This window comes from Psammomys obesus, unplaced genomic scaffold (assembly GCF_907164565.1).
Source record: "Psammomys obesus unplaced genomic scaffold, mPsaObe1.curated_primary_1811, whole genome shotgun sequence".
In the NCBI taxonomy this organism is placed as follows: Eukaryota; Metazoa; Chordata; class Mammalia; order Rodentia; family Muridae; genus Psammomys; species Psammomys obesus.
In genome coordinates this window covers 16809510-16824521 of record NW_026596149.1, presented here as the reverse complement: position 1 = coordinate 16824521, position 15012 = coordinate 16809510, and the positions used below count along the sequence as shown (strand labels likewise).

The window sequence follows — 15012 nt, the reverse complement described above, 5'->3', positions numbered from 1 at the left end:
GCTCTTAAGTGATATCCAGGTCCTTTCCGGAGTCTTTAAGGACAAACGGCGGTGTACAGTCTTGGTTGGGACATGGTAGATCTTGGAGACAGATAGGATGTAATCCCACCCGGCGACAGAAGCGTGAAGGCTGTGTGGTGCTGGAGAGCGCAGGGATGATTGGCAGCCCATCTCTTTGTACACGGGAGGCCATCCAACCATTCATTTTTGCTTTTCAGCTCCCTGGTAGGTAAGAATGCTTTTATGTAAACCAAAGCCTTCAAGGCTCAAGATAAGTCAAGGTCAACAGCAACCTTATTTGATTAAGCCTTTATTTTATTACTTGGTAACTATAGGTGACACACAGAAATGAGTATTATAAAGACGTTTTCATGAGTCAGTGTGTGTGTGGGTATGTGTGTGAAGTAGGGTGGGCACATGTGTCACAGTGAGAAGATAGCACGTGGAGTCAGTTCCTTCCAACATGCGAGTTCAGATCATTGGGTGTGGCAAACCTCTTGCTCTACTGAGCCATCTCACCAGCCTGCAGCTTCTCGTGTTTTCAGATCATTATCTTTTCAGCTTTGTTGTTGTTCTGTTTTTGAGGCAGGATTCTCACACTATAGCCCAGACTGTCCCGGAACACCGTATAGCCAGGCTGACCTTGAATTTGAGGCAAGGCTCCTGCGCTGGTCCTGGGATGATGGGTGTGAACATCACTCCTGGTTTCCAGTTTAGTCATTTTGGAACAGGACATGTTCATAACGGATATCAGCTTTTCGTAGGTAGGGGGTGCAGGCGGTGTTGCACGCACAAACATGTTTGCTTGTTTATTATTGGGGGACAAGGTCTCACTGTGTAACCCAGGCTGTCCTTGAACTCAAGGCACCCTGCTCCCTCCTCTGCTCCCTGAGTGCTGGAATTACAGGTGTGCACTACTACACCTGGCCCAAAATACACCCTTAAAGGGTATTTAAAGGTGTAGCTTCGTTCATTGGCCTTTTCCTCCAAGACTGTGGGGATATTTGCAAATCATTTCTAAGCAACAAGCCCATACTTTAGGAAGAGTGGATGGGTCCAAAGGCGGAGGCTCAGAGCAAGGGAACAGAAGTGCTGTGCTCACACAGGGCTTTGCTGTTTCTTTGATTTTTATTTTCCCCGTTCCACTTGATGATGAAGCACGGTGAGATCCATCCTCTTCCCCGTTGAATGGTCATGCCCATGCTTAATGAGGAGTTTGTCTGGCAGTAGCTTTCCATTCACTCATATAGTTAGCTCTTAGCCTTGATCCTGTGTTCAGAGCTTTGCAGATTAGGCCCTGGGATTTGTGACCAATATTTTTTATGGTACAATTCACATAATGTACCACTGATGTTTACATCTGTTTTCAGTGAGCAGTTCTGCAGCATTAAGTACACTGGGGCTCTGGGACAACCAACCATGCTTGTGATGTGCCTGTCTGGCATGCACGAAGCTGTGGGCTCAATCCCTGCACTGCATACATTGGGTGTGGTAGTAAATGCACTTGGGAGGTGGAGGCATGAGGATCAGAAATTCAAGATCATCCTTGGCTATGTATTGGTTTAAGGAAAGCCTGGGGGACACATGAGAGCCTACCTCAAAGCAGGCAAACGAAACAAAAGAAAAAAAAAAAGTTGCGTCTCATCTGCCATGCATCTCCGGGCCTTCCATCTTCCTGTCTGCCTTCTGGCTGTGGAGCATAAGATTACCAAAATTCTGAGGGCAGGCATGATGGTGCCTGCCTAATGATTCCAGCACTTATTGAGCAGAGAGAGGTGAAGGAGGTTTTAGTCACGGTTGAGGCCATCCGGGTCTACATAGCAAGTCTCAGCCCAGCCAGGGCTAGATGGTGAGCCTCTGCCTTGAAAGACCCAAATCAATCTGAGCTTCCCTAAAAATCTACCTGGGTTTCTTGGCAGAATTGTCCAGTTATAGGAGACTCCTCCTCCCAGAAGGGTAGCTCTGAGAGCTGTAGGCACTGGGTCTAGCTAGATGTCTTCGCCCAGACCGGCACATCTGCTGGAGAAGATGGAGAAACCCTACCCAAGAGCAGGGGCGTTTCTAAGCAGCCCTTGATGTGTAAGCAAAGGCCCGCACTTGGGTGAGCTTCTGTGGGGTTCTGCTGGGCTGATGGCCAGGCTGACTCAGCCGTTGGGCTGACCTGCCTTGGTGTATGGTTCAGATGTGTTCCTTATAGGGTCCTGATGGGTTTCCTGTGTCTGCCCTGCGTGAGCATCCTCCCTGTGTAATCATGAGTCAAACTTCCCTGTCCCGTTCTTTTTTTCCCCTCTTAGATGCTGGGTAGGATAATCTTTATTCCAAGCCTTTCTGGGCTTTCCCCATTTGAAAGCCCAAATCCTGCTTAATCTAAGCAGAAAGCCTTCTGGTGTGATTCATCAGCTGCTCTTTGTGCTGTTACAGGAAGTGAAAATCTCCAGCCCGGATTACAAAGACTGCAACTCGGCAGAAGCCATGGACGACTTCATGAAGAGAATCAATTGCTATGAAGCCAGCTACCAGCCTCTGGACCCTGATAAGTGTGACAGGTGATTCTCAGAGGATGCCACCCCGAATTATCCCCATGAGGACTCAAAATGTCTTCTGAATGTTTCCACAAAACAGCTCCAAAATATGTGTATAAACCCTTTGAAAATGAGCCCACCCGTTGTTGGGGGTGAATCGGCAATTGATGGCTGCTGATGGAGAAAGCATCCTTCTCCTTTGGGGACATGACTGCTCACATCCACGCATAAAGGGCTGCACTAATTGGTCTCAAGGGGTTATTAATAATAAAACACATGAAATTAGGAGGGGGATTCGGGGGCAGTTAAAGGGAGATAGTAGTGAATGGGTAGGTTCAAGTGAAGGATGGCTCAGCACTTAAGAGCATATACTGCATTTCCAGATGATGGGAGTTCAGTTCCCAGCAACCACACCTGGCAGCTCACAACTAATTGTAAATCGAGCTGCTGGGGCATTGTATACCTCTGACCTCCACAGGTTCCTGCACTTGATGTGTTCACATGCTGGCATGCGTGTGGACACACACACACACACACACACACACACACACACACACACACACACTTAAAAATAATAAAAACAAGTCTTGAAATAATGTATAAATGTATCAAAATGTCTTTCTCAATTACTCTTTACCTTAAGAAAATATTTACTAGGATTTTTGTTTGTTTTGGCCAGGTCTCAGTATAGCCCTGGCTAGGCTGGAATTAGTTATGTAGATTCACAGCTCCGACTGCCTCTGCCTCCTCAGTGTGGGGATTAAAGGTGTGCACTTTATCTCTCCCTGGTAGAGATTCCCCCCCACAACATTTTTACATTTATTTACTTGCTTGTGTTTGTGCTTTGTGTCTGCCTGTTCCTGTGCTTGAATACATATGCTCAACAGACATGTGTAGGCAGGAGGCCAACTTTTGGGAGCCCCTTTTCTCTTCCTCCACCTTGTGAGGCCAGGGGATCAAAGCCAGGCCATCAGACTTGGTGGCAAACACTTTCATTCCGAGCCTTCACACTAGTCCCCCACCTTGCTTGTGGAGACAGTCTCTCACTGACCCTGCAGCTCACTGATTTTTGACGTGGCTGACTGGCCAGTGAGCTCCGGGGGACCACCCATCTCTGCTTCTCCAGACCATGCTGTGCCCTGCCTGAGCTTTATGCTTGTATATTACTGAATGAGCCATCTCTCCTGCTTGACCAGCCAGGCTGAGGGAATTGTTGACTTGCGTACTCTCTGACTCCAGGAGAAGACTCACATCCGTCACTGTTATAGGGCCCCCAGGAAGGAAATGTTCTAGAAGCTGGCTAGGCCCGGGGTGCTGTCTGAGGAGCTGGGGAGGCCTGAACGGTGCTCCTCAATGCTGTTTCTTTGCAGGGACTTGTCACTCATCAAAGTGATTGACGTGGGCCGGAGGTTCTTGGTGAACAGAGTGCAGGACCACATCCAGAGCCGCATCGTGTACTACCTGATGAACATCCACGTGCAGCCCCGTACCATCTACCTGTGCCGGCATGGCGAGAACGAGTACAACTTGCAGGGCAAGATTGGAGGTGACTCAGGCCTGTCCGGCAGAGGCAAGAAGGTAGAGGAGAGAAGAAGACATGGGCTAGGGGCTGACTGGATGCCAGAGGGTGACTGGTTCCCACCTTGTGGTAGAGTGGAGGGTCCTTGGGAGCGTAGGGGGTTGTGTATTTCTTGCTGTTTTTGCCTTACTATGGTGTGTGTGTATTTGCATGTGTTTGTATGTATACTGGTGTGGACTTGAAAGGAGAGGTAAGAATCAGGCCCTTTAGACTCTATTAAGGTTTAAGTGGCATCAGAAGTTTGGATGGCCTTGGCGGCTGCCAAGTTACAACATAATATAGCCTATGGAAGGAGCTAGGGTTGGGTGACCTCTGTCTCCCGCCTTTCCTTAGTTCGCCAATGCCCTGAGCAAGTTCGTGGAGGAACAGAATCTGAAGGACCTCCGTGTGTGGACGAGCCAGCTGAAGAGCACCATCCAGACCGCAGAGGCCCTGAAGCTTCCCTACGAGCAGTGGAAGGCGCTCAATGAGATTGATGCTGTGAGTCCCGGGCCCATGTGGCTGTGGGTAGGCCTGGCAGGGAGTGGAGAGTTCCCTCGTGGGTCCTCTGGAATCCTGGTGGCTTCTTTAGACTCCTCTTATTTGTGGTGGCCCTGTGGTCGAGTTCCCTAGAGTGATATTGGTCTTCCTGACAGGGTGTGTGTGAGGAACTAACCTATGAGGAGATCAGAGACACCTACCCTGAGGAGTACGCACTGCGTGAGCAGGATAAATACTACTACCGATATCCCACAGGCGAGGTGAGCATAGGTCCTATTCTCTTATTTGCTGGTCTTTGTTTATAATGGTCAGGAGCTGAGGGAAGGCCTTCGGATCCCCAGCAGGACCAGGGAGTCCCTACATACCCTCTACAGCCCACCCCACATCTTCACCAGTTGTGTAAGCTCATCTCTACTACGGCTTTGATATTAAATCTCACTAAAGGGAACCTTGTAAAAAGCCCCAGGGGAAGTATCCCCACATAGAACAACGAGAAGCTTATGTGTCTGTCTCTAATGATGTGTGTTGACATGGGAAAGAGCAAGGAGGATCGCTGGTGGTTCGCTCCAGACCAAAGCTTTCACCTGGCTGGCAGGTGACATGGTAGACAGGCTAGCTGTGAGGCTGTCTGTCGTATTGGGTGGCTTGCACTAGGGCTAGGCTGATTTTGGTAGAGGGAATGGCTGAACTGGCAGCTGCTCTCCAGTTGGAATAGAGTATGCTGAGCCATGCGGTACTCTGGGAGCTCAGCCAGGCGGCTGTGTTGACACCTAGTGGGTATCCTTCTGAGCCTTTGTCATAGTTCCCATTCCTGGTGGGCCGCCATGCTGTCCTCTGGCATCACTCTGGCCAGATCACTAGGACTCCATTTGGGAGGAGACAAATGCAAAGCACAGAAGATTCAGCATAAAGAGGACCTTTTATGTTGCAGCCTTGTGCTCATTGTGTGGCTCAGAGCTGCCTTTGCCTCCCCAGGGCTGGCGTTACAGATGTGCACCACCATACCTGGCTGACAAAACTGCAGACCTGTTAGCAGTCAGCCTAGCGTCTCCTAGCTCCTAGCCCTGGCAACCACATTTCCTTGTCTCTAGAGTTGCCTGTTTTAGATGGCCTACAGAAGGGTATATGTAGGCAGTGAGGCTTACTGTCTTCCACTTGACATACAAATTTTTGCAGTCCTCCCATGTTGTGACATGTGTCAGGACTTTTATTTCTTTTAATGGCCTGAGTAACAGTCCGTGGTAGAGTCTGAGCTCTCTCCAACACTCAAAAGGAAGAGGAGGAAGTGGAGGAAGGAATTCAGATAGATAGGATTGCAGGCTTTTCTCGTGTTCCCTAGAAGTATTTCATCAAATGCAGAGCTGAACATTTAGAAGGATGGACATGTGCTTGTGTGTGTGGGGGGGGGGGCATGGCCTGTGAGCTGGTCTCTGATGAAGGCTGCAAGGGATTGCAGGGCTCTTCCCTGCCTGTCTTCTCCTAACGTGCTGTCTCATCTCTTTGCTCAGTCCTACCAGGACCTTGTCCAGCGCCTAGAGCCCGTGATCATGGAACTAGAGCGCCAGGAGAATGTATTGGTCATCTGTCACCAGGCTGTCCTACGCTGCCTACTAGCCTACTTCCTTGACAAGAGTGCAGGTATTGAGGGCTGGCCGTGCCTACAAAGGAGTTAAGGAAATGGGCCTTTGAGTACAAGTGGCAGAGGACCCATCTTTTTTCACTCTGCTTTGTATCAATGTGGTCCTGCTTCACAGCCTTCTGAGGGGTCTGTACTTGCTCCTTATTGAGGAGTGTGAAGCGTAGTGGGCTTCGTCAAGCCTCCATGTGGCCAAGGTTCTCTAGGCTAGGCGTGAGGCTCTCACAGTGAGCCCAGGGATGCCTCTGAGTTATCTCCCTTTGCTTTGAGTCTCTTACCTATCATAACACACGTCTCATTTCAGAAGAGATGCCATACCTGAAATGTCCCCTTCACACTGTCCTGAAACTGACACCTGTGGCGTATGGTGAGTGGCGGCCTGTGCCGGGTCCTGTCCTTGGGGTCTCCTAGGGGCCATAGGGCTGCAGATGAGGATGATCTCTTTAACAGAAGTTGTCTTCTCCATCCTTCACCTTCAGGGTGCCGTGTGGAGTCTATCTACTTGAATGTGGAATCAGTGAGCACACACCGGGAGAGATCAGAGGTGAGTTAGGTTCAGATGCCCTGGGACCCTTGGGAAACCCTGGATCTGGTTTTCTTCTGGAGGGGTCTCACTGAGGATCTTTGGTGTCCCCTGTCCAGCTACCATGCTCCATCCACACTGCTGTTCTTACCTGCTCTTAGCCCATCTTTCTTGTGGCATCCTGGGATCTGTTGCTTTTCTTTCTGTCCATTCTTTCCCTCCCCTCCCCCCTTTTCTCTCCCTCTTTCTCTCCCTTCATTTAAACTTGACTGGGAAGAGTGAACTGAACAGGAAGTTGATTCCTTCTGTCAATCACAACCCTAGCACAGTAGCTGTTGCCACTTCAGGCAGCAAAAGCAGTGCCCTCCTCAAAAGGACCAGGAGCCTGGCTCAGACAGGATTAGCTTGCCAGCAACATCATCTGTGTGCCTTTAAGTTCATAGTTGGCAAAGATCTGTGGTAGGAAGAAGGCTAGAGGATGACCATCCTAAGGGCCAGCCAAGGAAAGGTCTGTGGAGACCCAGTACCTGGCTGTCATTATCTTCCACCTCAGGGAGGTTTGAGATTTTTGTCGGGGAGGGTGTGTGTGGTCATTGAATTCCTTACTGGGCAGATTGCATATCTGTCCAGGCCTGTGTTGTGAAAGTGGATTTAAATTTGCTTTATGCAGGCTGTCAAAATACAACACTTTGCCAGTGTAGTCAGACCTTCCTCTTACACCGAACTTGACTTTCTGTCTGTGGAGTCCGCAAAACAGGTGACTTACCCATTCCCAAGGAGCTTGGCCGTCAGACTTTGGTAGGACATGGGGTGTCAGCCAGTTTACTGCCCAGCTTGCACTGTGGACTGCACTGGAAGAAGACTGTCCCTGGCCCCGCCCCTCTGAACCAGGGCACCTGCTCACTTAGCTGAATGAGGACAGCCCTAAACCTGGGTTTAGACATGAGATGGGCTCCAGGGATCTCAGGATACTTACTTGCTGAATGCTGGGGCTGAAGCTGCCCGGCCTCTGAGGTACTGAGCCATGTGTTGGACAGGAGCCCACTCTCCTGTCTTGTCATCCTCTGATTGGAAAGTTGACATCTTGTCCTGGTTGACAGACTGCTGCCTGTATTCTGCACCTTCGATCTCTTGCTCTGCTCCTAGACTAAGGCTGGGTACTGTTTGGGCGAGCACAGAGTATTCCGTGGGTGCTTGAGTGTTCTGCAGACCCAGGTGGAAGGGAGTCAGCGCTGACACCCTTGCTCTCCCATTTCTGTGATCTCAGAGCCAACTGTCTCTCCTGGGCCCTCTGTGGGTGGAGTGGCTGGGAAGTTAAGGTTCTTTTCTCTTGACCCCCTTCTCTGCTGTGGTTGTAATTATTTTTCTCCTCCCCTGCTTTGCACATAGCAAGAAGTTCTGTGCCAGCAGCAGCTCAGGGTCAAGGCCATGCACCTGGGTGTTCCTGTGGTTGTACCCTTACAAGTCACAAGAGGAGTGTGTGTGTGTGTTTGTGTGGCTTCTCTACCTCCTTCCCCACTCCTTGTAACTGTCACCTTCTCTCTTTTGTCTTTGTCTGCTTAGGATGCAAAGAAGGGACCTAACCCGCTCATGAGACGCAATAGTGTCACCCCACTAGCCAGCCCCGAGCCCACCAAAAAGCCTCGCATCAACAGCTTTGAGGAGCATGTGGCTTCCACTTCTGCTGCCCTGCCAAGCTGCCTGCCCCCGGAAGTGCCCACGCAGCTGCCTGGACAAGTCAGTGACTCTGCTTTAATTATTACCTACAGGGGAGATGATCCCCAGACCTGGGGCTCAGTGTCTGTGTCTGCCAGTGAGGACGGCATGCCTGTGTTCAGGGTGGGCTATATGATATGTGCAGTGGACGGTGTTTGTGTAGTGTGTAGTGTGTGTACGTTCATCGGGCAGAACATACGATGTCCTCTCTCAAAATTTCCCTTGTCAACAGTAACTGCCTATTCCCCCCCCCCCCCCCCGAGCTTGTGGTCTTTATTCTCTATTGAGCAGAATCAGGCAGAGCTGAAGAAATTGTAAAATGCCCCCATTCCATGCACATCTATGAATGGTAACTCCTAGAACAGTCTATACTCTAGTACTTTTCAGTCAGGAGTCTGTACATACCCCATAGTCTTTCCTACCCCATAGTAACTCCTTTGCTGTCATCTCTGTGACAGAAAAAAGCTGGGGTCCCACAGGAAAGCCTACCCTGTCTCTAGAGCCAGCATAGCCCTATCCCCTTAGAAACAGTACAGAGCTATAGAGGCAGCTGGGTTCAGAAAGCTCCCATGCAACTGTGGAGACCCATGTTCAGATCCCCAGAACCCATGCAACAAATAGAGTATAAAGGGACATGCCTGTAAGATAAGTCACTGAAGGGAGGCAGAAACAGATGGATTCCTAGATAGCTCACAGGCCGGCTAGCCTAATCAACACAGTGAAATCCCAGGATGATAAGAGACCTCCTTTTAAACAGAAGGTGGAAGGCTCCTGAGGATTGACACCTGAGGTTGTCCTTTTACGTCCACCCATGGGATGCTTGTGTCTACTGCACACCTACACATGAATGCATGTATGCATGGTATGTATGTACACACATGCACAGGATCAGGCAGTCAAGGTAGCCACTTTTTGGGGCAAGATTGTCAGAGTAAGAATCGACATATTTCTAGATTACCAAGAGTAAAAAATACACAAAACAACAAGATTCATTCTTTCACCAGCTTGAAAGATCAAAGGCTGGAAGAGTTTGGCTATTGAGCATTAAAATTTGTTTTCAGAAAAGCAGTTCTTCAAAGATCGCCAAGAACTTTTGTAGACACATGAAATAGTAGACCTCACCCTATACCTCAACTCAATGTGAGGCCAATTCAGGCTGCATCTGCTGCCAACTGGTTCCTGCTGTCCCTAAGGCCTCTTCTGAGGTCTGGTATGAGGTATGGAGAGAACATCGAAGCCTCCATAGCTCATTTAATTGCCCCAGGCCTCGGTTTCCTAATTTTTGGAATTGGGGAGTAACATGCCTTGCAAACAGTGGCTCGGACAAGGTGGTTTGTTCTGTACATACAACTTAGGGTCTGGCACAAAGTAAGGGTTGAGTTCAGTGAGAAGACAGATTCCCTGGGAGCTAGGAGACCTGGCTTTGATTGTAGCTCAATCCTAACATGAGTGTAGAGTTTTTTGTTTGTTTGTTTTGTTTTTTTTCCCTCTGTTGGCTACAAGTTCTTAGTATATAGTTCAGGCTGTCTTTTCTGTACTCTTGAATTTATGGTGCCCTCTCTGCCTTCTAAGTATAGGGTCTCATCATGCATAGAGATTGGCCTCAAACTCACTGTGTAGTTGAGGATAATTTGAACTCCTGATTCTCCTTCCTCCTCCCCAATGCCCTGTTATGCCTGACAAGTATAAGATTTTAATAGCCAGGCTCATTCTCATTAGCTTTGGAAATGGACACAGAACCCGTGGGAAGACTCCAGTAGATATTCCTTCAGGTCTGAGAGTTTCCTAATTTTAGCCGAGCAGAGCTGAGAAATGGCATCTCTGTCTTATTTTATCTTGGTGTATCGTGGAAAGCTCGAGGATTAACTTGGGCCAGGGGGAGGTGGCATTCAGAGCTACACTGATCTGGTCATGGAGGACACTGGCAAGAGCCCAGTCTTGTCCCCAGTTCGTAGATGCCTGTGATTTTATCAGGACAGCCCTTCAGGATTGTCAAATCCCCAGGAACAGATGTCTGAGATCTATTGGCCGGGTCAGACATGGGAGGTGTGGGGGGGCTCTTCTCACCAGCTGCCATCTGGCCTCCCAACTGACTTTTTCTCTCTCCTTACCTTGTCTCCCTGCAGCCTTTGCTAGGGAAAGCCTGTCTGTAAGTATTTCCTTCTCAATAATTCTGTTGCCTGCGCTCACGCTTGCTTGTTTGCCAGCTTGGTCTCCTACCTGTTGAAATATTTAGGAGGAGGACAGTTTGGCTAGACTCTAAGGTTGTCCATAGAAGAGAAGGAAATGGGAGGAGAGAGAGAGACTTTCCAACGTTTATAGAGAAGGGATGCAGAAAGAGGATGTATTGTGGCCAAACTCACAATGTTTAGCACACTCCATTGTCAATCCACCGTAGGGAGTTTTGCCCTACGGTTGGAGTTGTAGCTGGGGTTCCAACTCCACTATGCTCACAGACCTGACTGTAGCTGTGACAAGCATGGAAAAGGAGTGGTCTGACAGTTAGGAGAGCTGCGTCATTCACAGTGAATGGGATGGGTCATCCTAAAACAAGAGATGGGCAGGGCAGTCCTCATCCTGTTTAACAAGAAAGGCCAACTGCCCTGCACACCCACCAACTGGGAGGCAGTAGAGCCAGCCCCAAGCAGACTTTGTGCCCCAGATAGCTAGTTGACTCCTCCTTGCAAGCTTCTTGGAAAAGAAGCTTGGTTTTTTGTTTGTTTGCTTTTGTTTTTGTTTTGTTCTTTTGCCTCTAATTCCTGGAGCCTGAGGGGAGTCTTGAACAGCTGCTGGTCTGTGGGTTAGCTCCTGAAACTCCCTTGCATCTACTTCCCAAGAGAGAGGACAGGCTTTGGGCTGTTAACTTTCCTCTCAAAAAGGGATGATGTGCTCACCATCCAGTGTCCATGTGGACTGCTTGAGGACCAAAGGTTCTCTTTGCACAGCCTTTGGTTTGGAATCTTGTGGTTTTACATCTGTGCATATCCTTTAGAAGGTAATTTCCCACTGGGTAAAGGCCATTCACACCCACCACCCCTACACTATTACATTGACCTTGAAAATAGAGAAGTTCAGCTTGTCCATTTCCAAGGTGAATCTAATAGTGCTTTTGGCTAAAATTCTTTAAGCAAAATGCATCCTATAGTCTCATAACTCCTGACTATGGTCACATTCTCCGCTGGAGACCCAGCATCCAGCTCAGCCTGAGAGTGTGGCCTCATGTCCCAGGCCATTACATGTGTCTGAATCTAGAAATCAGCCCTGATCCTGTGACCAAAATTAATTAGTTATGGTTTTATTGAAACAGTATCCTCTTAGTTGTCCTATTTAGCCCTTATGTAGCCCAGGCCTCAAACTCAGTAATCCTCCTGTCTCACCCTCTGAATGCTCGAGTTACAGGTATGCATACACCTTACCTGGCGTCTCAAATTTATTTTAAAAGCCAGACCAAATAACTTGGCAACTTTGTCTTTGGAATGGTAGGCAAGTTAAACCAATCTTAAGACTTGAACTTCCTCGTCTGTAAGTGGGAGTTTCAACTCCATGGGGAGCTTTGAGGATAAAAATATGCATATAACTCATGGCAAATATGTGGCACGTAGGAGGGGCCTGCTAGTAGTGTGTCACCACTTCTGGCCTCTCCAGCTGAAGTATTCATATTGACAGCCCTTTGGTCCCTCTGCCCTATGCCACTGGAGTACTCAGACTTGAGCTCAGAAGCCCCAAAGGCCTGATGCCCATCATCTTGGTCTCCTGATAAAACTGAGTGATGCTCAGACACTGCCCTCTGTCTGTAGTATCTTCCTGGGGGCTGTTGGTATGCTTGGGATAATGGGCTACCTGTCATTCTCAGTGTCTTCGTTTTAGAATTAGATGCACACTAAAATGGGCGTACCACTAGGGCCATCAGTGTAGTTCCGTTGGCAGAGGGATTGCCTAACATGTAAGAGGCCCTGAGTTTGATTCCCCAGCACTGCATAAAGCAGGCATGGTGGAATGCGTCTATTATCCCAGCACTCTGGAGGAGGCAGGAGAATCAGAAAATCAAGGTCATTTATACTACATAGAAAGTTTGAGGCCCTATCTCAAAACTAAGCAGAAAATGCTGAAATTGGTTTTGTTTTCTTCTTTTCCAACCTGTTTTTTTTCCTTCCCTGCTATGCTTGAAAGACGAACTGTCTGTCACATTTTTTCAAAGTTTTCTCCTTACTAACCTGGGAAAGGTAACAGAGCTGGTGCATGTGCCCCTGTTTCCTCCTGTGTGTGAGTCGTTGCATCTCAGCTGAAAGGTGTCTTAGTTTGTGTACAGATTGGCTGTTGTGGAGTACATGGCTCATGTGTCCGTGCTGGATGCTCTTTCAAGCAGTGCCACCAATGTGGGGTCCTTTCCCATCTGTCTCTGCCGTTGTGTGTTCCGAGCCACAGGCCGCTCAGGGAATGATGCGGACATGACTCAGCCATGTGGCTCTTCACTGTTACTGTTGCATTGTTGTCATGTGTGAATGTTGGAGGCCTTGGGCCTGAGGTGTGGAAGGGGAAGTGGTAACCTTTCCCTCTTTGACCCCACAACATGGCTGGGGCTCTCTCTCTATACATACGATCTAGGGCATTACTAGAAGTCCCCCTATTTCAGAGAGGACACGGTTGCTTGAATCCTCGAGTCTCACTCAGACGTGAATGATGACCCCAGGGCAGAAAGTGTCCCTTCTCTGGACATCCACAGCTAGGCTTCTCTGTTTTTTGGCCTGAGAGTAGTGCTTGCACTCCTGCCTCCCTGGACTTCATCTCTGCATGATCCTGACCCTGGAAGGACACAGTTCTGGGGGTCCCAGACAGAATAGTTTTATTAGACGTTTCTTTGGTGAAGGATTTGCTATGGGTGTTTTAGGGAGAGAAGCCTGCTGGTCAATGGTAATATTCAAGCCAAGTGACTCCAGAATGTTTTAAAAGGAACTTGATGTCAGCTAAAGCTTGTGAGACTTATCTCTACGGGTACATGGGTCAGGATCCAACAGACTTTAGAGACACAACCTCCCCTGGATCTCCCTTGTGTGGTTAGCCATCCTACTTGTCTCCTTCACTTTGTGGAGCTCTGTGACCACACCACACCCCCACAGCTGATTGCAAGGCTCTGGTAGCTGACTCCAGAGAGGAGCTGTGATGCTCCAGAGAGTCCTAGCTGATTTTGACCTGCCTGTGACCAATGTGAGAGGGTTCTGTGTAGCATAGAGAGTAGCCCTCCGTTCCTGAAGGGGAGGGAGCATGACTTTCCTATCTGTGCCTCACGGTCCCTTGTCCCCTCTAAGCAGCATTGTCTGACCCCTGGAGCAGCAGGCTCCATTGTCACATGCCAGTCCCTCTCCATACCCTTCTGGCTGGAATCTATCTAGCCCAGTGCTAAGCAGAGTCCTGACCTATTTCTCTAGCTTCTTCTGTAACCTGAAGCATTTTCTTTCATGTTCTGAGTCCTACTTGGGCTCTTCCACATGTTTTGTGATCATCCTCTGCTAGAGGTGTGTTCTTTTGGGGAGTGGAGGGAGGAGGTGTCTTGTGGCATGGCTTTGAACCTTCTGCTTGAGAAATACAATCGTACCAGGCTCTGACTCTCCCTTCCCCTCTCTCCTGAAAACAGAACATGAAGAGCCCCTGGAGAGGCACCGACTCTTCCCAGAAGCATTAAAGCTGAAATACGGGCTCCATTCCACTTCTCCACAGCCTGCCTTGTGCCCGCTCATCTACCCGAGGCCAAGTGATCCCAAGGACTTTCGGACTGGGGAGAATGGAGATCTGCTGGTTGAAGAGTAGCAGCACCCCTCCTCCCCCAAGATGTTGGGGTGGCAAAGACAACTGGGAAGCTAGACAGATCCCAGCTTCCTGTGGCAAAGCTGCATACCTCCCTGCCCTTTGTTCTCTTGCAACTTCCAGGGGTGTCTGACCACAGACCCTCCCGAAGCTTGGGGAGGATTACAGTAACAGAGAGGGTGGAATCAGACCCCTAAGTGGGGATACTGGACGCCACCATGCTGTTTTGTTTCTTTGAATCCTGGCCTGGCATGTTGATTGCTAGAAGACAAGACTGGCAGAGACTTCTGAAATTCAGAGTGCATTAGACCCCGGTTGCCAGAGGCTCAGGGACTCAGAGACTCTCGTGTGGCTTTTATGCATCTTGGCCTGGGAGGAGGCCTCAAGATAAGGGACTTGGGCATGTGCTGCATTGGGTGTGGGGTTTCTTTTTCTGAGGAGTCTCTGTGCTGAGGTCCACTGGTCAGCTGAGCAATAGCATGCCTTGCTCTTCCTCATGTACACATGCCTTCTAGGGCCCACGTTAAGGGACAGACTGGTTGCACCATTGGAAAGAAGCATTTTGCTGGAAACAAACAAACAAACAAACCAGGGCCCTTCTTCTCAGGGGCTCTGAGGCCTTCTGTTTTTCAACCTGGGCCTGGAGGCACCTGAGCAAATCCTGTGGCTAGCTGTTTTGCACTTTTCTTCCTTCCTTCCTTCCTTCTTTCCTTCCTTCCTTCCTTCCTTCCTTCCTTCCTTCCTTCCTTCCTTC

At 49.1% G+C, this 15012-nt stretch overlaps 1 protein-coding gene across 5 annotated transcripts in view; it reads left to right on the top strand.

Moving 5' to 3' along the window:
* The window catches only part of Pfkfb3 (6-phosphofructo-2-kinase/fructose-2,6-biphosphatase 3), an 85367-nt gene that overhangs the window by 68663 nt on the left and 1692 nt on the right, over positions 1-15012 (top strand). For 2 of the 5 annotated variants that reach the window (XM_055593795.1, XM_055593791.1), the window contains exons 7-18: positions 2422-2546; positions 3893-4100; positions 4435-4581; positions 4737-4841; positions 6090-6219; positions 6522-6584; positions 6697-6761; positions 7411-7497; positions 8304-8477; positions 10583-10605; positions 12627-12679; positions 14089-14150. In XM_055593795.1, coding sequence (XP_055449770.1) covers positions 2422-2546; positions 3893-4100; positions 4435-4581; positions 4737-4841; positions 6090-6219; positions 6522-6584; positions 6697-6761; positions 7411-7497; positions 8304-8477; positions 10583-10605; positions 12627-12669 — 1170 coding nt within the window. In that variant the 3' untranslated portion in view covers positions 12670-12679; positions 14089-14150. Of the gene's footprint in view, positions 1-2421; positions 2547-3892; positions 4101-4434; positions 4582-4736; positions 4842-6089; positions 6220-6521; positions 6585-6696; positions 6762-7410; positions 7498-8303; positions 8478-10582; positions 10606-12626; positions 12680-14088 lie in introns of all 5 variants that reach the window. The other 3 variants (XM_055593796.1, XM_055593794.1, XM_055593797.1) reach the window with 3 other exon arrangements.